This window comes from Paramisgurnus dabryanus, chromosome 3 (genome assembly GCF_030506205.2).
Source record: "Paramisgurnus dabryanus chromosome 3, PD_genome_1.1, whole genome shotgun sequence".
NCBI lineage: Eukaryota > Metazoa > Chordata > Actinopteri > Cypriniformes > Cobitidae > Paramisgurnus > Paramisgurnus dabryanus.
In genome coordinates this window covers 28,144,222-28,170,403 of record NC_133339.1, presented here as the reverse complement: position 1 = coordinate 28,170,403, position 26,182 = coordinate 28,144,222, and the positions used below count along the sequence as shown (strand labels likewise).

General features: G+C 36.5%; 3 protein-coding genes across 5 annotated transcripts; 1 reads left to right on the top strand and 2 right to left on the bottom strand.

Annotated features, from left to right (window-relative positions):
- Nucleotides 1–81: 81 nt before the first annotated feature.
- On the bottom strand, nt 82–11,623 carry prr14 (proline rich 14). 2 transcript variants are annotated; one of them, XM_065274036.2, is made up of 8 exons: nt 11,459–11,623; nt 8,025–8,145; nt 7,510–7,550; nt 4,842–7,367; nt 4,560–4,701; nt 3,830–3,939; nt 3,649–3,717; nt 82–1,030 (listed from the first exon to the last, which is right to left on the bottom strand). In XM_065274036.2, exons 2-8 carry the CDS (start codon nt 8,025–8,027, stop codon nt 706–708), a joined length of 3,216 nt encoding a protein of 1,071 aa, XP_065130108.2. In that variant the 5' UTR covers nt 8,028–8,145; nt 11,459–11,623; the 3' UTR covers nt 82–705. The 2 variants fall into 2 exon arrangements, with proteins under 2 accessions (XP_065130108.2, XP_065130109.2); XM_065274037.2 differs by lacking the exon at nt 11,459–11,623 and adding an exon at nt 11,212–11,380.
- A 298-nt stretch (nt 11,624–11,921) lies between these two features.
- cd2bp2 (CD2 (cytoplasmic tail) binding protein 2) lies at nt 11,922–18,445 on the bottom strand. The gene is made up of 7 exons (XM_065277223.1): nt 18,307–18,445; nt 17,778–17,853; nt 17,143–17,275; nt 16,588–16,745; nt 15,548–16,121; nt 13,002–13,087; nt 11,922–12,232 (listed from the first exon to the last, which is right to left on the bottom strand). The coding sequence occupies exons 2-7, from the start codon at nt 17,850–17,852 to the stop codon at nt 12,122–12,124; spliced, it is 1,137 nt and encodes a 378-aa protein (XP_065133295.1). The 5' UTR covers nt 17,853; nt 18,307–18,445; the 3' UTR covers nt 11,922–12,121.
- A 137-nt stretch (nt 18,446–18,582) lies between these two features.
- Nucleotides 18,583–21,765, top strand: pheta2 (PH domain containing endocytic trafficking adaptor 2). Of its 2 annotated transcripts, none has more exons than XM_073813975.1 (4): nt 18,583–19,123; nt 19,440–19,555; nt 19,995–20,298; nt 20,425–21,765. In XM_073813975.1, exons 2-4 carry the CDS (start codon nt 19,475–19,477, stop codon nt 20,895–20,897), a joined length of 858 nt encoding a protein of 285 aa, XP_073670076.1. In that variant the 5' UTR covers nt 18,583–19,123; nt 19,440–19,474; the 3' UTR covers nt 20,898–21,765. The 2 variants fall into 2 exon arrangements, with proteins under 2 accessions (XP_073670076.1, XP_065130181.2); XM_065274109.2 differs by having other exon boundaries at nt 18,583–19,119; nt 19,434–19,555; nt 20,425–21,764.
- The last annotated feature ends 4,417 nt before the right edge of the window (nt 21,766–26,182 follow it).

Here is a 26,182-nt window from a genome sequence, read left to right as displayed (position 1 = left end):
AAAATGTATTCCATCAAAAAAAGAGGACCCAGACATCTATACATATGAAACTATTTTATACACCAACCTTGTGTTCAAACACCACAAGCAGTATCATTGAAACATCAAATGAGACGATTGATCTATATTTACAGTACCTGAGTATGAACACAGAATGCACTGAAACTTTGAATCCATTATGCTTTTAAATGAACACAAAAAACTGAACATTGCTCAGTTGCAAAATACAGTTTTCAATGCTGCCACTGCAACTTTGTAAAGGCCTTTGTGCTATGACTTCTTTTATTATGAAAAACATTCAAACACACACACACACAAACAACAAGAGCGTATAATAAGGCATTCATTTCACCAAAGAAGAGTTTCATTTGGAATACATTTAAAGAGGGGTGGGTTTTTGTTAAATGCATGTTCTAGCAAGAAGTCTTATTTTGAAAACACTTTGATGTGGTGAAATAATAGCGCTATTGCTTATTGTAATAATGTAAACAAGTGCTTATCCTTTGAAAGATTATAAAACAAAACAGAACAGAGCTAACTGTACAGTTAACAATTATACAGACAAATACAAATCAAACCACCCTACAAAAACTGCTAATGAATTTCTATTTTTAATGTTGCTTTAATTAATTTACAAAATGTCATTTTACAAAATGCATGAGAATCAAGCACATTGTTTGGTACAAACCAAACAAGATCTCTGCCTCAGCATGCAACCTGTTGGAGTGCCATCCAGGTGTCTAGTTCTTCAAGCTTGGAGCAAAGGAGTGAATCTAACTGCTGCAGGGTAAGCACATCCTCCGCTTTAGAAGACGCCCCTACACCTCTTCTGGTTCTGGAGATCGCGGAGTTCCCTCCTGCTTTTCTTTGGGCTCCACCCCCTGTCATCCCAACAACCAGAGGCTTTTTGGGCTTTCTGGCAACACCCAGTTCAGGGAATTCAACAAAGCGCTTTACCTTTTTTGGGCCTACGACAGCCTGAGAGCCATCTCGCCGGTTAAAAGGAACCTCAAAGATGGTTTCCAAACGTCTGAAAGTTAACAATAGTAGCTTAATTAACCAGATGTAAAAAAATATCTCAAATAAAAAAAATTGTCAAACGGGTAGTTTTGGTTCTTCATTCTGATTGAAACACATTCTAAGCTGCTTAAACACTTAATACCGCATTACAATAGCTTATCACTGTGCCATTGTTGCTACATACTGATTTATGAAAATAAACACCACAGTCTTTAATCATATTTTTTATTTTTCAACAATTGCCCAATTAATGACAATAAATGTCAATAAACATCCAGTTCTTTCCCTGCCATCAACGTGTTATCTAGTCAATTAAGAGAAAAGGCTTCCCTGCCAATGACGAGTCTTTACGGAAATCCATATTTCCGCTTTTTTTCACCAGGTGGCGCTCTTACCCAACTTAGAAAACACTGAAGCATTCACTCAACAGTAAACAGTGTATTGGGGTCAACCAATTATCGATCTGGGCGATTATCGATCTGGCTGATTATCGACATTGGTCATTTTAAAAGCCAATTTGGCGATAAAGTTATGTTATTTTGAAATGTGCTATTTTGGCTCTGATGCAGAGATGGAGTCACAAGTCTGGCCAATCAGTGCAGGGGGCTGAAGACACCGCCAAAGCACTTTCTAACCGGAGCTGCTTCATATAAATCATTTTGCAAGATGTAAACAACACCGGTCCGGAACACTTCCTGTTTCCGTTTGTAACTGTTTTCTTTATTTCACATATATCTTTATGTTTGTTTAACTTTTTGATTCAGTTCTATATGTTCTGGTGGTTGTATTTAGCCCAATGTTTTTGTAGTGTTAAAAAACTGAAACAGGAAGTGTTTCTGGACCAGTGTTGCTAAATGGTCTATACAACGATTTCGCTCTGCAAGCAAGTTGGACCCTGCAATACAGGAGTTTAGCACGCATTTTTGCACTTTATTGTAAAGCATGCCATTTCAAAAATACAAGCCATTTTAAAGCATAAAGAACTTGGAACACTTCGGTCTTAAGTCAGCCGCCTCTCAAGCTGCTTGCAACAAGTGACAGATTGAGTTATTTTTCACAACTTCTTTATTACACAAATGTAATAAATATGTCTTGGCAACATATATACTTAAGGAATAGGCTATTGAACCAACTAGTGTGCCTATAATATGGTATCAATGTTATAGTTTCATGAAAACATTTGCAGTTTTTTTAACAACATACACAATGAAGCTATGAAGGCAATTCAATTATTTACACTTCTTATATCAATTCAAATTGTTTAGTTAATCTTTATATCCATAGGATAGTTCATCCATTGATGTGTAAGACGATTAACTGAATATTCAACTATTGTTTGCAACAATTAAATCATAATTTAATTAATTTATTTTATGTATATACAGTTTATGTGTGTTTCCTGCTCTTTTTTGTCATAACATGACTGAGTCAGATGCTGGCAGGAAAAAGTTAAGCATGCTTGATCCACATATACATTAACTGTTGAAGTGTGCATCAAATAAGTTACATGAATGACCACAGTCTTTCATTGTGTCTTTGCCGGGTTGGTGTTGCTTGGGAACCACTCTGTTGCACCCACACTTGTTTCTGAGGAACTACTTTGTTAGGCGGAAAATGTATATTTGTACTAAAATAAATATGTAAATTTTATGCATCTTATTTGCTGTGTTTTTTATGAATGCTATATATATATATATATAAAGTAACGGTTTTAAAAGCAATCCGCCCCATGAAGCAGTGGTGTTACAGTGAATTTTATAACAGCTCACAGGTTTTTAACAACGCCCATAGCCGTTATCAAATGCACTGTAACCCACTGCTTCTTGGGAAATATTTCTTTAATCTGTAAAAAAGCAAACTCAAGTTTAAAATATATTTCTGTTTCTGCATTTTCCACTGAATAATATGTTTGTCTGCTCCTCTCTTCGTCAGTGCTGTTTATAATCTCAAGGCTGTCTAAGATGCATTTTGGTTGATCGTATAACAAGTGAATCATGCTGAATACAGGTGTAAATGGGGTGTAAAATGCTTTGAGCTTGTCTACATTCAACTACTTTCAGAGGTAGCATTTGACTGGATTGCTTTTGTGGTGTAGATGTTCATGTTGTCGAATGTGTTTGATTGCCTATTGATTTGCTGTGTAATGTACCAAGCAATATTTTTACATTGGTCTTGACCCTTAGAACAAACCCACAGGGTTCGGCGCCATCTTTAGGCTATCATCATCACTGAAGCAGCTGCTGTCAGTCTCTTTCACTTTTGTTTCATTTTGTGAGCATGTGAAAGTTGCGCAAGCTTATTTCATCAATTGCTCTGAAATATCAGATAAATCCCTTACATATACATGTACAAAACATTGTGCAGCATGTTTACTAACAACAAGCAGCAGTATTCTCAAATAATATTAGTGGGCATCAGTTTAAACACGTCAATGTTGTACTCGACCATTGACCCTCCCCTCCAAGTAATCAGGACAGAAGCAGACAAAATAAACCGATTAAAACACTAGGTGTAAATGAACATGCGTCTTTCTTGTGCACCTGTGATCCGATAGACCAAAGTGCATCCTAATAAAAGGTATAAACAGGGCCATAGATGTACATCAGCAGTATGCAGAACATTACTTACCCATCAGGGGGTTTACTGAAGTTTTTGTTGGTGTAGATTTCCTCCAAGCTGAAATCCTTCTTCTTTATTCTGGTAAAGCACAAAACGTGTTTATTTGATGTGAAAAATTAAATGCAAACACAGCACTAGAGATATAAGAATGAAAGAACAAGCAGTCCATCTGTACATGAAGGACACTTACCTGATGACTTTAGGAAGGCCCATAGGTGTGAGATTATTCTGAGGTTTTGGAAGCTTTTTACAGATACGAATAGAGGACACCTTTCCTCGCTGACCATCCTTGCTGTCTGTCTGTTTAGATGGAGAGATACAATAAGTATATACAGAAAAGTCTTAGGCCAGAAAAGTCTTAGGCCAGCATGCCAGAAATAGATTTGCTGTTTTTGCAATGTTGTAGTGATCATATATAATTGTTTCTCAGTCTATTTAATAAAATACATCCTGAAAATACAGGAAATGTGTATGTAGTATTAAAAACTTTATAAAATGTAAACTGATGTGTCAAGTTTTTAGGGTAAACTCCCCTTCTACTTGAGCAATAGCAGGAAACTGCAGAATCTCTTAAACCTAAAAAAATAAATCCTATTTTTTAATTTAAACAAATTAGTCTTTTTACTTAATTCTGCTCAAGATGTGTTTAGTGCCAAGAGAGGTCACACTAAACACCGACGATGCCTAAAGACGACATTTAGTCCTAAAAAAATAATTTTTGTAGATATTTCCTGTATTTTCTGGATTGTATCTTAATAAAATAGATTGAAAGATAAATATGGATGGACATTAAAACTTCTAAAACAACAAGTCTGGTGGTGGCCTAAGACTTTTGGACAGAAAAGGCTACATTTAAGACAATTTAAGACATTTAACCAGCTAGAAGAAAGATTTACTGGAAGTGTAAACAAGTCTTGTACCTTGATTTCAGAGTCTGAAAATGCTTTATCTTCTGAGATGGCTGTAGAGAGTTTAAGACCGAAGGCCTTTTCCTCATCCATGGATTCCTGACCATCCATTTGCAGAGTTCCATTCTCTTCATCTGAAGAACTTGAAAACGCACTTGAGGAAGAAGAAAGTAGGATTTAATTTACTGATCTGCACTTTTTACCTAGTTTAAAACCTAGTCAATATTATACAACATGCTTTGGGTAAGATAAGCAAATATACTTCTTGACAGAGGCTGGAATCAGATAATTTACCTGCAGAGTGATGACACAGAGGCAGAAGGTATCTCAGGACTGGGAGTGACAACAGTGGAAGTTAAAGGACTGGAGAATGTAGGAGTGGATGCAAAGGAAGATCTGCACAAGGATGGTGTTGAGGAAGTGGAGCTAAAAGAGGTGACATCTAAACGAGCACTTCCATTGACGATGTCAATATCATGACCTCGCCCTAGGCTTGAGTTTTTAGACAAGAATGCTAAAGGACTGGACAAAAAACATGAGGCATGTGCTGTGAGAGAGTTGGAGGGCGAATAAGAGGCGGCTGGGGATAACGGAGAAGAGGGGCATAACGAGTGGGAAGGGCCACCCCTACTAGCAGGGTACACCTCCTTACGGAGACATAGGGGGGCAATTTCGCGCTCAATCTCCACACTACAGACAGTGTGCCGGCGTAGGCGCTTGGACGGAGAGTGAAGGTGGACGGGAAGTGTTTTTTTGGTGGGTGAGGTGGAACCTCTGTCATGCGTATGGGACGGGGTAACGTGACAGTCACTGAATAACAGGGAGGGGATTTCAGGGCAGGAGTAGCTGCGCAGGAGGCGGTTGGAGCCGCTACCTGACAATGACAATACTGGAATGGCTTCAGCGTTTTCTGGGATCTCTGCCTTGTCTTTGCCTTTTGTTATACTTCTTTTTTGTCTGTTTAAAATCTTTGTCGTTCTGCTTCGTTTTCTTTCTCTATCAGACTGAAGTGAAACTCTGGAATCGGCTGCAATAATAGATTTATTTTGAAGTGCTGTTTTTCTTGAAGGTCCACTAGGTCCTGCTGGATCAGCTACTGAAATTGCACTATAATCTTTAAATGTATGCTTGGTTGTACGAAGAATCCTCTTCTGCGAAGATGCATCATCTGCATTTTTAAAAACATGTTGTCTTGTCTTTCGTATTTTTGTCTTCTCAGCCTCGTGTGTCTGCACCGAATCCTTTAAGTCTGGCAATTGTGACAGTCTTGAAATTTCACAATTACAATCATTCATGATGTTGGTATTGCTGTCAGTTAAGACATGTCTTGTAGCATCCTCTGTTGTATCAGTGCATTCACTTTTATTGCTGGAGGCCTGTAACATCCTACACTTTTTATTTTTTCTAGTCTGAAATTTTTTTCTCTTTTCTTGAATCTCTGTGGCCTCACAAGACTCGGAGGTCTCAGATTGTCTTATGTCAACATCTGCAGTATTGCTTGTATCGAGGCCAATATTTGAATCTTGAAGCTTTTGTGAGGTAGAAAATCCTTTCCTCTTTTTCCTGACCTGAACATAAATTATATCCTCCTGATTCTCTTCTAAAGTGATGCTGCTTTCCTTGACTTTTTTATTCTTTGCACGTCTAAGGCCTTCCTCTTCTGCTTTCCGCAAATCACATTTCTGACTTGTCCGAATGTCTTTCTTTGTCTCTGTTCTGAGTGCTCCTCTGCCTCTCTTTGACCTCACATTTCCAACCGAAGTGCTCTTTGGAGGGTCTGATACTTCAATGGAGTGGTATGTCTGGACGTTAACACTTACAGACTGTAAATTCTTCATCCCATCCACTGGTCCCCTACCAAAAGTTGCCAATTTAGTTGGGGTGGACCCAGCAGTTCCCGATAAAGGTTTAAACAACTTTCTAGGACTTTTTCTTGTGGCTTGTGAATAAGACTCTTCACTGCAGTCTCTCTTTGTGTCTTCATCTTTCAAATGATATTCAGTAGTACTAGAAATCTCAGGGTTGTTCAAGAAAGTTTTTTCTGTTCTATCTGCAGGTACAGCGGTGGACTCCCTACCATGTTCGCAGCCCATCTCATTACTCTGTGTACTTGACAGCCGATGTATCACAACAGTAGCATCTTGAAAAGACCCATGCATGGCATTTGTAGTATTTAAAAGTTTGTCTGAGGACGAATTTAATCCAGACCTGAGATAAGGACTTTGTGCGGTACAAGGACGGGTATGACAATTTTTATTTTGAAGGATGATTTGTGGGTGAAGAGATGGACGGTCTATCTCATTATCTTTGGATGTTTCCTGTGCATTATCATAAACTTCATTATGTTCCAATACTGGTTCCTTGTTGCTACTTGAAAAGGTATCAAAATTCAGTCTTTGTGCAACTCTGTGCCGTTTTGGAAGAGAGTTACACTGCATTTTTTCTGATGAGGGTCTTTTAGACAACAACTCATTCTTACATTCACCATTTGTAACGTCTCCTTCCTCAGTCTGGATTGAACTTTCCATGTTTGACTCAATTACGAGCTTTTCATGCTGATCAGGAAGCACAATAGAGGACAGCGGGTCAGCTTGCTTAAAGAGTCGGACGGGGCTCATGACGATCTCGGTAAAGCTAGCCATTTTGGATTTGAATGATTGTAGAAATGGACCAAGCTCCCATCTTTTGACTGGGGAAGGGCTGTCAGGGGATTCCCTTTCCGTTAATTGCTGGTGATGGGAATGCTCCATTGTGGAGTTGCCACCTGCTAACTGTAGGGTCTCGCATGATGATCCCGTTTGACCTTTTCCAACATTATCTCTAAAACAAAACAAGAAAGAACTGATTATTAAAAAGAACCACAATATATGGTAAAAACAAGAGACTTTTAAAGCATGTATGATACTGATTGAAGGCTACAGCGCCTTATTAATGTCTCACAATCCAAGCACGCATAACTCACATTGAATATTGCTCCATCTCTGCTTCAACGCCAACACTTGTCTGAAAATAAAAAAATAAAAGGGAGTTAGGACAAAAATAACATTGAAACTATATGAAAGGTTAATAGCAGGAGGGGAGCAATCCATAAGGCACATCTGTCTACAAACGCAACAATGTATCTCTCCTTTACTGAGATGTGTGCATGCAATGCTTCCACAGTCTTTACACAACCTGACCATCACTTCCTTCATTAGGAGGGCGCAACACTACATTGGGTTTCATGCTTCTCTTTCGATTTTTTTGTCTTGTATTTACATTTTTCATGAATCACTTACAAAGGTGTGTCAACATCATGTTCCCTGTATCTCTCTTCACTATCAAATGACTCTTCTAACAGCAACACCTTAATATAAGCAATGACTCAGCTGTCTTGGTAGGCAGCACTAAGGGGTGTAGGCTGCGAGTTACCTATATAACTAGCAATAACTTGCTTGTTACTGTAAAGTTGTGTGTCTGAAAGACAATGAGACATACCATGATTTGTCACTCTCTCTTGTAGGGCTCAAGATGAGCTCAAGTGTTGAGGTTGTGGAGGCTGAGCCTCATTGTTGTGTCTATCCAGCTTTCAAGTCTCCTTCCTGATCCCAAGTCACAGCTGTTGAATTAAACAGAGCACTGGCTATTTACATTGACATTATGATACATTTATCATCATTCAAAACAGAATTTATTCACTACAGTAAGGCAATATATGTTTACTGTACACTCTAACAAATATTGCTCGGACTCAACAAAAAAAATTAACGCAACAGTTTGCATCAATTATTTTGAGTTAAGACAACTACTTCTAAAAATTAATTCCGTTCAACAAACTATAATATGTTGGATGTACTTAAAAAATTGCGTTGAATACTCATAAAAATTAAGTTGTTTTAACTTGTTGTTTTTTTGCATTTTAAATTTGATTCAATCGTGGACACTGATTTACACAAAACTACTAAAATGATTCAAACTCTTTAATTTAACAACATTTGTCAGGTTGCAGAAGACAACCAATTTTAGCATTTTTATCAAAATGCCAACTGATTAAAATAGCAAGATAATGCACGGTGAGTCTGTTCTCAACTTGAGCAAATGCTCTATTCTTCAGCACAATGGTAACCTCTTAAAAATCAACAACATAACAGAAAATCTTTTAAATACCAAAAGTACAGAACAATAATCATTAAAAGTCTTCTCATGTTTTCATCTTGATTAGAAATGCATAAAATAACACCATATTTCTACATTTACTCTCACTATATAGTCCCATGCAAAGCATGCTGGGAACCTGAGTTACTACAACTTACAAAAAAATGTTTTAAACAAACTAACACAGATAATTAATTTGAAGTTACACACAATATTAACTTGATGTAACTATCGACATTATCATGTCTCGACAACTCAATAAAAAACGTTTGCAACTTTAAATCTTTCAATAAATCAATTATTTTGAATTTTTAACTTGCACCAATGCATTAAATTAAATAGTGGCAACAGATCCCCTGAATTATTTTTTAGAGTGTAGACTGTTTCAGCAGAAACAACACAAACAAACAGCTTTTGTGGCCCAATCGTAACTTCCGGTAGACTTCCGCAAAGAATCAAAAACAACAGTCCCTTTAGAGTAGATTATTTCTGATAAAAAGCAATTACTTAATTTAAATCATAGCTAAAGAGAATCGACTATTACACTGAGCTAACATTACACTGTGAAAATAATGTATACAATGTTCCCTACAGATCCTTGAATTCCTGCCTGTCTGTCAAGCCTATCTTTACACAGCAGTGATCCATGCTCACCATCTCCCCTGGTCTTTATGAGAAATTATTTTCTTCAAGGTTATTTGTTCCAAGGGTCAGTTTAGCCACAAGCCAGACTGATAAACAACCATAGATCCGAAGTTAACCTCAGGCCACTTGTGTTAATGCGTATGCGTCAAATGAACAAAACTATAATACTAAAGAAAAAAAATATATATAGCTTGAAATAATCTGTATTGTTTTACAACTGCATGCATCTTAGTACAGCAGAATATCTGTTACGTACTTGCATCAAGGTACACAACAACCAGAGTTGTATAGTACTTAAGGAAAACATACATTCCAAAACATATAATTTTTACTCCACTACATTTCATAATTTCAAGTTTTTGGTTTATATTTAAGTACATTAAACATCTAAATGGTAAATGGTAAATGGACTGCATTTATATAGCGCTTTTTTAACAGACCTATGGCCATCCAAAGCGCTGTACATGTTGCCTCACATTAACCCATTCACTCACACATTCATACACCGACGGCGGTGTCAGCCATGCAAGGCGCCATCCAGCTCGTCGGGAGCAGCTGGGGTTAGGTGCCTTGCTCAAGGACACCTCGACACTTGGTCCAGTGGAGCCGGGGATCGAACCACCAACCTTCCGGTTTGTAGACAACCTACATGAACCACTGAGCCACTGCCGCCCCCTAGTAATTTTTTGTACTTTTACTTAAGAAAGTAAAAGTACACAATTTTATGTAATTAGGCATTAAATCAATTTTAATATGCAATATAAAATGAATACACAGTATGATTCTATGCTTTAGAATGCAGTGAACATTTTTTAGTAAAGAAAAGTACATTTTTTCCCAACACTGATAAAGCACAGATGCTTGGAAAATGTAACTAAAATACTTAAGTATTATACACCTCTGACAACAACTCAATGTCTACAAATTGGACAGGTTTTGGTTTAATAAAGTATAGAGACAGAAAATTCTGTTAGAATTATATTATAAAACACTAAAAATAGTTTGTAAAGTATCTCTTTTAAAAATCAAAGGTATCGGTATTCCCCTTTATTTTATAATAATGATTGACCTTCTAAACTACACCTAATACAGCTTTAACAATACAAAATTTACAATACAACCCTGTAAGAATGATTTTAGCAAATTACATTATACAACAAACAGTATTTGGTCTCTTAAATTCGGAGTTTTCTATAATTAAAGGAAATATATTTATCAATAAAAATACCAACATTTTTAAGCTCATAGTGTCAGTCAGACATCCAAATTAAAATAAAGGCTGCAAACCATACATGTTTTTTTCTAAATTTCATAATAATTTAGTTTAATCAGTACTTTAAAATAAAGTTTAAACACATGGGTCTTTTATAAATTAAATGGTTCACTATGATAAGGGACGCATAACGGATGCATACGTTTGAATCGCTTCCGTCACCTGCTGTGTCACTCAATCTCCACATGGACAATTATAAAACAAACAAACAAATAAGACAAACAAACCTAGCGCGCAGAAACATTACAATAAAAATAATTTAATTTTGATTAAAAAAAACAATTAAGAGTGAAAGCACAGAAACTCACAGGAAACAAGTTATTTGACTAACGTTAGGTTCGCGTCAAAATAAATATACATTTTACGCTCGACAAACTATCTTACATGTCTACGCCGTGTATACATTTTGTTATAATGTCTGTGGAAAACTCAATACTTATCTAGAAGTACTTAACTCTTATATGTATTCTCATAGCTTCAGTGTTGTAGTTAGCCGTGCGGCTAATTGACATCAATATCTACTCTGCCGACATACACATCAAACAGCACACGTATTTTTAGAAATAGAGTTATGCAAATAAAGTCTATAATCAAAACCAAAATAATTCCTACCTAAATTCCCACCAAAATAATATATTCAGTTTAGAAAGATGAATTTTTGTTTCTTCAGTAACCGCTTCACAACAGATGCAAGTTTCCAAACATCATTGTGGTTCTGTGTACGTCGTCGACGTAAATTTTAGCTACGCTGCTATCTACGCATAAACCCGTCAAATATATTACATTTAAGAGAGCGTTTAACTATCTCGTGTATCAAAGAGACATAAGTGTGATTTATGTAAGCACAGCGTATACAAACCTAAAAACGTTTTCACTGAAGCATGCGTCGAGGACGTATAGACATCTTTAGGCGTTGTTTCTAAATCATCACACAAGTCGATGTTGGTGTGACATTTTCATGCCGAACGGCGCCCAGGTTTCACCATTGCCCTACACTCAGACGATTCAGACCAATCATTCGCTACGAGTGTGTGCCCGGTATGTCTAACAGCCAATCACGACCTCGAATAGTGCGACAATGGCCCGCCCCAAGAGGGCCAACTTGCCAATGGGCCTTCAGGAGGGAGAACCTTAACCAATAGCGTTGCCACAAACATTTGCCTTTGTCCCCAATGTGAACTTTACGTTTATTATTTATCATTATGCAGAGCCCCGCCTACGGTTTGCAGACTGGATCTGTGGGTTGCAAAACATTCAGTAGATACTTTCTGGCGTTGCACATCAAAAAATACTTTAAAATAAATGTATATTAGTCAGTAAAGTTTTAAACATAAGCTTGGACCCAGCCAAAAAGTCTTTATTTTAAAACACATTATGTATCAAACACACGTGTACAAACTAGTGAATGTGTGTACACAAGTCAAATACACATTAGTAAACAACAATTCAGGGAAGCCCACTCCAAAAGGACATAAGAAATAAAACTGATCTGATTTTCATGATAACATGATTCATATACAGGTCATATGTAAAGATCAAAGTCTATTCTCCTCGAGTTGTAAAATTGGGCACCTTCCTGGTCAATCCTTCTGCAGTATACTCCATCACTGAAGTAGCCCTCATCCACCCAGTTCTGAAATGAGAGACAGATGCAGTAATACAATACATAAAACAGTTTTGCTCATAAAACCTAATTGTACATTTATTTCTAATTCCTTTGAAGTATAATGGTGTTGATATAGATATATTCAAACTCCTATGGCATCAAGTTAACATAATACCACAGATGAGCCTCTCGTTGCATCCAAAATCGCATATTGTGATTATGTACCTACTGCTATATTCTAAGTAAAGTACATTGGATAAAGTACGTGTGCGTACAGCATAAATACATTTCAGACATACTGTATCGGCCAGGTGTTCATTGTCATGATCTTTGACCTATGACTTAATCAGAACAATCGCAACCATACTTTTACGTATACGTTGTTTTACAAGGAACACATTTCCAACTCACTTAAAAAAGATTTCCGGTATTTTTGTTATATTCTCTTTTTAAAATTTGTTGGCCCCCTTAGCTCGCATAGCCTCGCAGGGTAGTAGCGTGACCATCGTATACAACTAAAAATGTAGTCGTAAGAAGTAGGTCACCCGGGTACTTGTCTCCTACGGTTTTTCGAATACTATCATTAAAAACATACTTTTCAGCTGGCATTGTGATTTTCACCTACTATATAATATAGAAGTAGGCGATTTTGGACACATCGACTGTTTACATATTTGGAAGACAAGAACCCACTAATGGCTTCCGAATTTGAATAAGGCAAACCATTTAAAGAAAAGAATACCTTTATATAAAATATTTTATTTAGCTTTGTAACAAAGGTCCTATAGTTTCTTACCTGCATCTGTTGACTGCTGAAGGGCCCATAGAGCTCAGAGTTTTCCTTGGTGTCCCATTTGTACTCCCACATGACCTCATCGCTCACTGAAAAACACACAGAACTTTTATTACAGACACATTAGATATAATCAAATATGTGACATTTCAGAAAGGATATCATAAAAATTAAAGGTAGGGTAACACATTTTGAAAAATGCTAACGGTAGCTGCCCTGCAATGAAATCCCGATCCCACCCTCAAGTCAAATCGCCATCCAAAGTCACGCCTCTTTCATAACACATGAACACGCACAGATCAGACGGTCACATCTCATGTCTCATTCAGCAGTAAGAAAACTGTACAGTACAAAGTGAATAACACTTCCAAAATAACCAACATAAACAACTGGTTTACATCAGAATTAGTTTAAGCACACGTTCGGTTGTGTAGACGTAGTAACTATATCGTTATGCTAATCCGTAAACGAACACAAATTTCATAAGCAACACAATGTTTCATCAAAGTAGAATATCTGAATCCATCTCAATACAAACATATCGCGTACCTACCTTACCAAAATAAACAGTGCAACGACCCTTTTAAAACCCTTTGCCTCCTGCAGCTGTTTTCATCTCGTGGTAAAGCAGTAAAGTTACCGATGTTAATTTGAGTTTTTGCTCTTGCTGATCCAGGCAGTTTTTGCTGTTGTTGTTATAAAAGATGCCTTTAGTTTTGTGGCTACTGTGTAGGTTGTCAATTCAGCAGAAAAGTTTGCCATTCTCGCTGTTTACAGACAGGAGATGAGCGCACGTGAACGCGCCGATGACGTATGGTGTCTGCGTGGACTCGCTGCGCGGTGGGCATTCAAATTACGCTTACGTATGAGGGACAAAAAAGGAAACGTCCGTTCGGACCGAAATCTATGATTTGTTGAACATTTTTTGGTCCTACGCCTTTAACAGATGACATACATTTCTACAAATACATTTAAACAACTTAACACAGTGATTGCTATCAGGATGTGAGGAGACTTTTAACCAGCATAACTAAAAATGTTTCAGGATCAAATCTGTTACCCTATCTTTAAAAATTAGTTCACATTATTAGTTCCATTCAATTAATTTGTTTATAACTGGCCTTATTACATGCTGGACAAATCAATTAATTTGTTTATAACTGGCCTTATTACATGCTGGACAAATCAATTAATTTGTTTATAACTGGCCTTATTACATGCTGGACAAATCACCCCCTCTTAGCTTTTCACAGTGGCATAAATTTGCAATTTCTAGACTTTGTTCGGCATGAATGGGAATGCCCACAAACTTTTTTTACAACTATTTATGCATGGGGTAAAACAAACTATTAAAATTAATGCGCATAGACCTTGTTAGGCATTTTAAATATGTAGGCGTAATAAATATGACGTTCTGCACATCTAGTAAGTTTAAAAACACCAATCTGAAGTTTTATATACAGTTGAACAAACAGACGGAACCCCCTCTGATATTTTGTGATGTAAAAACACTCCCACAAAGCCACTGATAAAAACTGTGAGCCTCCAAAGATTTGTAATCCAAGGACACGTTACTCTGCAAGTAGATTTCTGTGTGAAGGAAGCGCTATGCAGTCACATGCATTTCAAACACTTGCAGTTGTCTTAAAAAAGCAGTCCTCAAGATGGCATCATTAAAAAGTCGTATTTTTCACTATGTACTTTTGCAGATCCTTTGAGAAGAGATTAACCCTTATTTGTACGTTTTTTTTTATTGACTGACCCCTGGCATTCGTTTGCACAGAGCAATATGATGCAAAGCCAGCTATAAATGAACACGGATAAAAACTCTATAGAAATACGTTTTAGAAATAAGTTAAAGTGTATATTCTAACGTCAGGTTGTAGTAAATGCACTTAGGTTTTCAAATGGTTTAAAATGCACTAATTGTGTAAAATAACAAAAACGATCTGCTGTCACTTTGCTGTCTATTATTAGATTCATGCAAATACGGATTAGATTGGAGTCATAAACATTCAGGAAAATAATTTTATATGACCTAAAGCAGTGTTAATGAACCAAGTCGGGAACAAAGATTTTCTTATCAGGTTCCGTTGGGTTGTTTGTCTAGTCACATATACTGTACAAACAATCTGACCCAATACAGCTAAATTTTTCTTTATATCTTCTTTTGTCGAGCGCCAGAAGTGATTTTTATGTAGGCTATATGGGTTAACGTGTTCATTTCCAATGAGGAAGAATAGATCATATTCCCCACGTCAACTCCGCCTCGCGCCATGCCCTCAGCTATGATACGACACTGACATTAAAGTAGTTTTTACAAACATACCTTACAAAAACAATACTGACGTGCATCTTGAGACAAAAACAATGGCACTGATATATGTTAAGATATGTCAGTGCAGGATGTTTTTTAATTTAGGCAGCTCAAAGGTGCATTTTAGTGTGGGACTAGGATAAGTCTTGTACGGGAAACCACCCCATAAGGTTAATTAGATGAATATACCTAACTGCAGGACCACTAAAAAAAAACATCAGATCATTCTTACCTCCGCTGTTGTCTTTATCCTCGCTTTTTTCTATAGGATGGGTCTCATTGAATTTATCAGCGAACATGTCTAGCTCATCCTCTTCTTCACTGTCATCTCGTGTCTTAGCTTCCGCATTTTTATTCATCCCCTTCAGCTTGTATGACAGTTTTTCATAGGTCTGCTGATAAATTTCAAACTCCCCAGCCCCCACCAGTCTATCTGCTATTGCTGTCAGCTTGTCCAATTTATCTGCATCTCTGTTTGGAGTTTCATCTTTCTTCTCCGCTCCTTCTTTAAGCTTTCCTTTTTTCTTTTGTCCTCCAAGACCCCCAAGTCTCCGAAGGGCAGCGGCCACTGTTTCTCCAGGTAACATGAGCTCAATAATGGCTTCTGTAAGTTGATAAAGACTGTATGTAGCCAGAGGGTCTTCTGCTGGTTCTTTCTCCTCTTCTTCCTCATCTGTGTCACTGTCTTTCTGTTGCTTCTCCCGCTGTATCTCCTCCTCTGCTTCGTCTTCATCACCAGCTCTCCTCTTCCGTTTGGCTGCAAGACCTTTTTTTTTCTTTTTCATTGGCTGTTCTTTAATCTTCACCTGTGTAAGAGAAGGAAGATCAAGCAACTTCATTGGCTTATTGTTGCTTAAAGCGATAGTTCACCTTAAAATGAAATTTATCAGCTTACCCCCAGGGCATCCAAGATATGTTGACAAAAATGCGATATAATTTAGATAAGTACATAAGACCTCACATAATGAACTGCTAGGCTTTTATTACCTTTGAATTTTTAGAATGAGCCATTTATATCTACATACACCATGGGTCCCCTTACATTGGTTACACCATGGGTCCCCGGGCATGTTTCTACAGTAGCCTAAATGGACAAATTGCTCTACAGAGCACGTTTCATCCCTATGTTGTCTAAGAAAACAAGAGGTGGACCGAGCAATTGTTGGTTGCAATTTGCAATCTCACTGCTAGACGCCGCTAAAATGTAAACACAGCACCTCAAGTTAACTTTTGCATAACATTTTTTTTTTCCAAAATTAAAGCAAAACTTACCCAGTCAATATTGTCCAGCCAGTTGTCCCTGATGTCTTTATCCTTGTTAACAAAATAGTTTCCCTCAGAATCAAAGTGTCCCTCCTCCATTTCTTCATCGAGGTTAAAAGGGGTGATGCGCACCCCCTCATCATAGTCAATTGTTGCCATTTCCTGACCTGTGAATACAAAAAACAGTAAATGACTAAATACAAATACCCTTATCCTCAAAAATGGGAATTCCCCCTTTTTTAATACACAGATTTTGCCTTTATTTAAGAAAGACAAAAAGCAATGGGAAGAAATAAGAGGGTAGGATTGCGAAAAGACTACAAGTCAGCAGCCAGTCTATAAGTACGAAGGCCTGGTCCAATGAACACCAAAGAGAAACTGAACTCACCATCCGTCCACACAGCCACAGCTCTGACATAGTTAGTAACTCCTTACTTTAAAGATTGTCACAAACACTTTTTCCAGATAAAATAATTAGACATTTTCAAAATCCTAGAGCGTTATAATAGCAGAAAGAAAATATAGAAGAGACTTGAGTAAATTAACAAAAAAATATTCACAAACCTTCAACATCATCCTCAGCAAGTATGTCATATTTGCTGGATTTTTCTCCATCCTCTCCATCATCTTCCTCATCACTATCCAAAGAGTGTTTCTCCTTAAATCTGGATCCTGGACCACTTACACCATCAACCATCTGGAAGATGATGTGGACAAAACACACAGCAGTGTCAACTAAAATACTGTACAGTTTATTAGTATATTAGAATACCATTTAAACATTTGGGGGCGGTTTCATGGACAAGGTTTAGATTAATCCAAAACTAGGCCTTAGATATATTAGGACATTTAAGTAGTTTTTACAAAAACAATACTGGTGTGAATCTTGAGATAAAACAATGGCACTGATATATGTTGAGATATGTCAGTACAAGGTAATATTAAATTAAGGCACCTTAATCATGGATTTCATTTGGGACTAGGATAAGCCCTGATCGGGAAACCACCCCTTAATCTTTTACACTAATAATAAGAGTCTTAATCAGGTTTGATCACATTAAGTGTCAACTGCAAAAATTAATAAAAATGGATCTTAAATGGGTCATTCCTGAGTGTCTTCCTTGAATTTCATGGAAATAACCACACACACATTTACAGTCAGTGTATGTGTAAATATAACAAAATGATAAAGCACTGACCCTCTTTTTTGGAACATCCTCTTCCAAAGTAAGCTCCCCATCTTTATCCTCAAATGTCACTTTCCTTTTCGACATGCTAACAGAAATAAAGCATATATGACTACATAACTCAACCACTGAAACAGATTACCTGTCTATTGGTTATACATAGAAAAAAACTGGGTTAAGACATGCATGCAAATAATAAAAATGAGGACACTTAAGTTACGTGCCAAGCAAATAACTTCAATGGGGCAAGCAAGTTAATGCCTATTTGTACATGCCCAAACCTTTATACAAATATATATTGCATATATTGACTTTTAAAACTAGTTTGGTTCAAATTTCCAAACCTGACGAATAATGCGCATGTGAACGCATGATACGAGCGTGCACGTAGAGCGTATCAAGCTAGCTAATGTTTACAAAACACAAACATCACATACAGTAGACTTCAGCCAAATTGACTAGTTAGACTGGTGCAATAAGCAATTATAAACTGGGCAAAACGTTGAGTGGATATAGTAATAGACGTGGTAAAAATATTTACCTGATTGTTATTTTCCCCGCTGCGCCATTCAACTAAATCTGAAACCGGAACAACGTCATCGGTGTGAAGTGGAGATTGGCGTCTCTAGCGCCGCACAGAGGCCATTAGGTGAATAATGGTTTCTTTTCCTGGAAATTTAAATATCACAAGCACCTGATGTACTTTTCTTATTGATCCATTGTTCTGTCATTTTAAGTAACTTTTTAAACGTAACGTTAGTAGAACTTTATGTATATTAAGTAGGTTTTTTTTTGTTAACATTAGACTTATGTGGCTTGTGGGGAGTATTTTACTGTATGGATGGGGTGAAACCTTTATTGAAGGGAGCATTCCAAATACATACAACAATTTAAACTTGCTAATTATTAATGTCCAGACTGCAGCCACGTCAAATATTAACTGACCAAAAAACACTAAACACACTCTTCACATTTGGTACCTGCATTTGAAATCTGGATAAAGTAGCCTACTATTTGTCTTTATTGCAGGAACGGCAATGTATACAATTCTTTAAACTTTTTCCAGTTGATCAATAATTACGTTTTTGTGTCGACTAAAATCCCATACAGCCTGCTTCTGTTTCAACTTTCAGTCTACAGAGAATAACGCACAGGGTTTGTTACCAGGAAGTGGGTCGCGTTATTTTTATTTGAACACACTTGCTGGACGATGTGAGGGTGCGTTGGAAATACTTAACTTATATCGTTATGTTCTTTACAACATTTTTACACCATGTGCAATAGCCGGAGCTGTCGGCGTTTGATTTGACGTGATGTAACCTCGATAATCATCGGAAATACGATACCGGCAAAAGTAAGTTACACCTGATAAACATTTAATCGACCTTTAACTCTTCCTCTCACAATTCTTGTATTTATTTTGATATACTTCTCCCTTTACATATTTACTTTACAAATGTATATCTATATATATGATTAAAAAAGTAAACAGTGCGTCGTATTTCCGTGGCAATCTCTGATTAAATGACAGTCCCTGCGTTACTAGACAGAGTTTCTCATTTCTCATCAATTTCCCGTTTCTGTACCACGATTTAGTTATTTTTAGTTTTGTTGAAATATTGACAGATGACTAAGCAACAGACTGTATTTAAATTACTTTTCATTTAGAACTAGTATTAAGACACGGCTGCACGCCAGGTGGCGTTGTAATGAAGATCCATGGGAAGATTGTAACACATTACCTGTCCTGCACTACACCTGTAGATAAGGAGGGATACCTATATAAAAAGGTAAGGGTTTGACGGTTTTATTTCATCCAGGTATTAAATAAATTGTAGTATGGTATTGGTATTATTAACAGTATATATATATATATATATATATATATATATATATATATATATATATATATATATATATCACATTTAGCACTAACATAAGCAGTTGACTGTATGTCTAAAAGTAGGTAATAAAATAAGTAATATTAACTAGCAGATTTAATAATAATAAAAAAAAACATAAAACAAAGCACCAAAAATGTAACCACTGGAGAACCAGGGCTGTTGCACTTATTAGTTCATACACATTGGCCTACTTTTTGTTATAAGTGACCCTAATCCATATTTAGAAAGTACCAGTTCTCTGTGCTGTTACAAAAAAGCCTAGGATAGGATATTTACATATTATGTTTCCCTCCTATTTATTTTTGTATGATGATCTCATCCACAGAGGGAGAGGAACACAACTTACCTGCGACGCTGGTTTGTGTTAAAGGGAAATCTGTTGTATTACCAGGAGCGTCCGGGTGATCGTAATCTGTTAGGTGTGATTGTTCTGGAGGGCTGCATGGTGCAAGTATGTGAGACGGATGGTGAGTTCAGTTTCTCTTTGGTGTTCACTGGACCAGGCCTTCGTACTTATAGACTGGCTGCTGATGACCATCTAAGCCAGGAGAGTTGGATCAGTGCTTTGCTTTGTGCCAGTCACCTCTACCTTTCAATGATCGTCAGTGACCTGGAGAGACTTTACAAAGGTGAACTGCTTATTCGTTGTGCCACTTATTTACTTGAATATAGGTTAGACCTTTCAGGATGTCTATGAAAAAGTCTTAATGGTATTTGGTTGTAATATGTTTTTATATCTACTCTCAATCAAACAGAAGCTAGAAAAGAGAAAGGCCTTTCGGATCCCATACAGACCTCTGCTGTGACTGCTGGTTGTGAGGAAACATCCATTGATAAAATGGCTTCCTGGAACACAAGACACCCCAATTTCGGAAACGGGGCTTCTGTGGCACCAAGAGATGTACGAACCTACAGTACCGGTGCAGTACCACCTTCTAACATGCCAAACAGACCCATCAGCCATAGTCTCCAGGCCCCTCCTATTCCCAAAACCACCAATAAGCGATCTCCAAAGCTTTGGCCAAAGAGAAATGCCCATGTCACACCCTTAAATAGTCCTGCACCATCTTATGGAGAGTGGCCAGTTGTGGGTTTCGATCCATTAGAGGAATTTACTAAATTGCATGAGCAATATGGAAATGAGGTTAGGCAACTAAGAGCAGAATGGCTAAAGAAAAAGCAAGGGGAGGTGAAATACATTGAGGAGAATCTCATTGACCTTGGCTAAAGCAACGTCTATCTGGAGCCCATACCAGTCCTACGGATACCTGCATTATTTTGTTTATACTAACATCTAAATATGGCTGTCTATAATCATGTTATGTAACTAATGTAGTAGCTATGGTTGTAGTAAATCTGATACTACTATTGTTTTAAGGTTCTGAAAGTAAGTGGTGGAGCACTGACTTTTGATCCTGGCAACCCTTCTGGTAAAGATCTTCTTAATTCTGTGCACTTTTCATCCTGGTTCCTTATTGCAGAGCTATGTCGCTGTAGTTTTACCCCATCCCTTAAGTTAATTATCTGCTGATTTTTATAACTGCAAAAATTATTTTCTTTTTTGTTTGCACTGCAAACACAACCAAAATGAATTTAATGTTAACTTTTTTGAAGTGTTTGTAAGTCTGCTTTTATGTTTTGGTTGTATATTTGTGAATGCAAAATAATAATTATTAACTGGTTGTTCTTAATTTGTATTGTATTAGCCTAAATGTTTGTGTGTGTTTTTTTTTTTGTTGCTATTTTAACGGATTAAATTGTATTGTGTTTAATGATAAATACTCTTTTATCTGACAGTAAGAATGTAAATTAAGTTTTAGTGTACATAGTGTGGCCTGGCTCAAAATGTGATTGTGTTGTGCAGTGGATTACATAAACAAGTGACTGTGTGTATACAGTAGTTCTTCCTTTGCTGAGTTTGTTTTACACAGTTCTTGAGGTTTCACAAATAAACCAAAATACCCTGTTTCGTCTTCCTCTTTTACTCTGCTTCAGTTCATTGGAGATGTACAGTAAATGTCATTTGCATTCTCTGTGATCTATTGGTGTTACTCAAGACATTTAGGAGATTAAAAGCAGTATTTGAAAACAACCGGTCCTTGAAATCGTGCAATTTTGTAAATGAAATATTTGTAGATCTGATAATCAGCAAATTTCGAAGTAAATTAGTTTGTATGCTTTTTAAGTCAAGTGTACCGGTATACTGCTTTAAAGAGGAGCCACTAGAGGGCACTGCACTTCAGTAATTCAGTATTAAGAAGGGTTTCAGGTGCTCACAATCACTAATGGCAGTGATGTTTTGTTAAATACTACTCTTCTATTGGGGGAAATAAACAGTAAATTTAGATTTCTGAAATTATTTTAATATTTTTGGATATGCTATGACCAGCATTTGTTGTCTTAATGTAACTTAATTTTTATGTTTTTTTGATGCACTGAAGAGATTAACTTGGTGAATATTAGGTTTGGAGAAGTTGGTCCACTATCTACACTCTCTCAGTAATGTAGGGGAGAGTGGGGTACAACGTAATGCTTTATTCATTAAAAAATATTTAACACACAGATCTCTGCTACAAATGAACACAAAGTTTGTTTGTGGGACCTACCGTTATCGTACAATTACACTAAAAGTGATAGGAGTGCAAACGTTACAAATTCACCCATAGGGGGGGGGTTCATTGTCACAAACAGAGGGTTTGTTGTAATACCTGGTAGAAAAGTTTGTTTAAACACAAATAATTCAATTAAAGTCTGTCTATATACTAAATGTGTTATAAGGTTATATACATCTGCCTATAATAGATACACTGTAAAAAAAAAACTTTGCTGCCTTAAAATTTTTTTTAAAATAAACTCAGATTTACAAGTCATGTCAACAAAGATGAGTTGTCAAAACTTATAAAATATAGTTGAGAAAAGTCAACTTAAATTTATAAGTTATAACAACTCACCTGTAGTTATAACAACTCATCTCTAGTCAAGATAAATAATAGTAAGTTGAAATGACTTGTAAATCCAAGTTGATTCAACAAAAAAAATTAAGGCAGCAAAGTATTTTTTACTGTGTAGATATCCACACTTTCATTCATCCACAATCCTTCATCTAACCATACGTATTATGCATATAAATAGATTTTTTCATAATTGTCAGTTATTTCCCCAGATATTGTATTAACAGTTATAATTTTGATAAATAGTATTTACATTGTTCATTGTTCTTCAAGACTTTTCACAAATTCACAGGAGATCATCTTCTGACAGTAAGATGAAAAGACCAAAATCACAGATTTGCTTGACCCTAAAGTAGCCGTGTTACAATTAACCTAGTGTTAGTTTGTGCCCCGATCACTAATTCATTCTGTTGGTCTTAATTGGTATATTAAACCAATATTTATTCTGTGGTTTTTCATATTGAAATCATAATGGCTAAGAATTAATTGTCATTGAAACTTCACTGTTTTTGTACAAAGTACATTATAATAAATTGAGATATAGTCATATTGTTTCTTTAATTCAACATTAAATATTGCCTTTGTAGTGAAGTCGATATTGCGGTTTGTTCAATAATTTATCAAATACGGGAAATTTGAGATTTTGCAATACAGTATATTAGAGAAACAATATGAATACCTTGAGTGTAAAATACAATTGAAATATAATTTCAACTTTAACACCAGTGTATGTCTGGCCCCTATGGTGATAGTGTGGCTGCCTGTACCTTACCCAAATTTCATTTTCATTTACATTTATTCATTTAGCTGACGCTTTGATCCAAAGCGACTTACATTTGCTATTTATGTCAGAGGTCGCACGCCTCTGGAGCAACTAGGGGTTAAGTGTCTTGCTCAGGGACACAATATTGTTGGTGTGTCACAGTGGATTCACACCAAAGGCTTGTGTCTTTCCCACAGATTTGTGGAAAAGATAACATTACATACATTGCATGTACTGTATCTACAGTATATCCATGCTCACATAGACTATACAAAAAACAAAGTGCCATATTTTATATATATTTCCCTGGTTTCACAGACAAGGATTTAAGGCTAGTCCGAGACTAAAACACATGTTTGAGCTGTTTTAACTGAAAACAGTTTGCACTATCAGATCTTAAAAAATGCCAGTGCCATTGATTTCTCTTAAGATACACACCAGTAATGTATTTTTCTAAAGGAATGTTTATAAAAGATGCTAAAACATCTTCATTTACATCTGCATTTGGTTGCACTAATATAATAAACTAATATACGTAGGCTATATATGTATCTGGTCACTTTATATTTGGCCATCTGCTAACGTCTTCACTCCACTAGTACATGGATGTGGTAGCGGTGTTGAAAAAGTTGATAATTTTTTTTTAAATAACTTTCTCTATCTGTGTTGCTTCACTGCTGATTCTTGCCGTACTTTGGTTGTCAATATGTGCGAGTATACGTTGCCACGTCATCATTGTGTACAAACAGTAAAAGGGGCTATAATCACTTTAGCATTATTTTATGAGTTATCAATAAGGGAAAAATATAATAAAAACAAATCAATTTGTCACAGTATCCGTGTGATGGGTGAAAATTTCATGTTTCGTCCAACATTGCTGTCGATACAGTATGTGTAGATAGATATGTTCAAAATAAATTAAATAAATGCATACTTCTTTTAAAAATTATGTAAACATTTAAGCTGGTTACTTAAACAACTAGAGATGTTGTAGAACGTTGTTATATATTTCCTTTAAAGGAAAACACCACCGTTTTTCAATATTTTACTATGTTCTTACCTTAATTTAGATGAATGAATACATACCTATCTTTATTTAATGCATGCACTTAATCTTTGTACACCATGTCTTGAATGTGGTAGCATTTAGCCTAGCCCCATTCATTCCTTAGGATCCAAACAGAGATGAATTTAGAAGTCACCAAACACTTCCATGTTTTCCCTATTTAAAGACCCTTACGTGAGTAGTTACACGAGTACGGTGGCACATAATAAAACATGGCGATTTTTTTAAGCGGATAAAAAATGTGAACTATATTGTATGGTGGAAGAGCACTTCGTTTGCCGCACTTTGACCTCGGGCGCAGTAATATTGACAGAAGTTTGAGCGAGAGGGGGAGTAGTCAGGAGTGATGATATTACTGCGCACCGAGGTCGAATCCTAAGGAATGAATGGGGCTGGGCTAAATGCTAACACATTCACGACACGCTATACACAGATTAAGTGGTTAAGTTGAGGTAAAAACATAATAAAATATTGAAAAACTGTGGTGTTTTCCTTTAAGAGATTGTCAGAGGACAATGTCCTATATACCAGAGGTTTTAAAACTGTGGGTCGTGACTACTTTTGGGTCACAGAGTGGGCCATGCAAAGTCACTTTGCTGTTGTGGTGAATGACAAAAATGTTTAACCTACATTTCTTTAATAAAATGACAAGGCAAATAAAAACTACTCAATTACAAAAGAGGTAAAATGTGTATTTTTCTCATATATCCATTCAAAATATGTTGGTGGGTTGCAGGATAGATTATACATATTTGAATAGGTTGCAATATGAAATGTTTGGGAAGCACTGCTATATACAATACAATATTTTAATATAATAGGGTAATACACTGTTGATACATTCTGAATCAAAAACACTTAATGTCTTCATATAAGTGACATTACTATAAGAATTTGCAGGGATTCAAATGGTCAGCATTACCCACAAAAAAATCAAACAACTGGTGTTGGCAAACACTGTTAGAAGAACCAAACAGATGAAGGAGAGCCTTCCAAGATATCAAGTAAACGTAAAGGATCAAAGAACACACAGCAAACTGTGGGGTTTCTAGAAAAGGAAACGAGTGACAGATTGAAGAAAAGGACAGCAGAATAGACGATGCCGACAAGTTTGTTTTCTATTTTGGTCCCTCTCAGCTGTTTCTTCACCATATCCCCCCACCACCCCAAAAGAACCTTTTATAAGACCCAAAAATCTATATTCCCTACTAACCCCTCACTGAGCCGCTCTCTGCGCTTGTCTGCTGATCAATTCAAAATGAAAGCGATACGAGAATAGCGTTCCATCAAACTGTCTTTCTGCAGCCATCTTATATCACATCTTACTATGTCTGAGGAACTGCCAAATGTGACCCTTTGAGTTGGGAGAGTGACAGGGAGTAAGAGTGCTGAATATGGGCATGGCCATGTGGTGGGGTGGAGGGAACCCTAATCTTAAGGCATAACTATACTAGGAAAGGCACTAAAACCTATTTTTGATTAGAGCTGATTTAGAACGTGATGATGGCAAGGGTTAAGAAGCAAGTATGGCCTCCTACAGTGCATATGAGACGTACACATACAGTATAAACAAAGTCAATTATTGTATTAAAAAACAATCAATCTCTGTTATTCAACCCCCTCCCCATATCAATGTTTCAGAGTTTTTATATAACTGTGGTTCTTCAATATTAAATCACATTCATTCCACATTGCTTGAGTTCTATGATTATCTTCAGGTATTAGCATGTGAA

Bases quoted from the DNA above. Each gene is read 5' to 3' on its own strand.
- prr14 (XM_065274036.2), bottom strand. The intron at 7,368-7,509 runs GTGAGTTATGCG...GTTTTGTTTTAG, and splicing joins GAGATGGAGCAATATTCAAT to AGATAATGTTGGAAAAGGTC. The intron at 4,702-4,841 runs GTAAATTATCTG...TTCTTCCTCAAG, and splicing joins TCTGTGTCATCACTCTGCAG to TGCGTTTTCAAGTTCTTCAG.
- cd2bp2 (XM_065277223.1), bottom strand. From the start codon at position 17,852: ATGTCGAAAAGGAAAGTGACATTTGAGGATAAAGATGGGGAGCTTACT. The intron at 17,276-17,777 runs GTCAGTGCTTTA...ATCATCTTCCAG, and splicing joins AGGATGTTCCAAAAAAGAGG to ATGGTTGATGGTGTAAGTGG. The intron at 12,233-13,001 runs GTAAGAAACTAT...CTCTCATTTCAG, and splicing joins TCAGCAGTCAACAGATGCAG to AACTGGGTGGATGAGGGCTA.
- pheta2 (XM_073813975.1), top strand. From the start codon at position 19,475: ATGAAGATCCATGGGAAGATTGTAACACATTACCTGTCCTGCACTACA. The intron at 19,556-19,994 runs GTAAGGGTTTGA...TCTCATCCACAG, and splicing joins AGGGATACCTATATAAAAAG to AGGGAGAGGAACACAACTTA. The intron at 20,299-20,424 runs GTGAACTGCTTA...TCAATCAAACAG, and splicing joins CCTGGAGAGACTTTACAAAG to AAGCTAGAAAAGAGAAAGGC.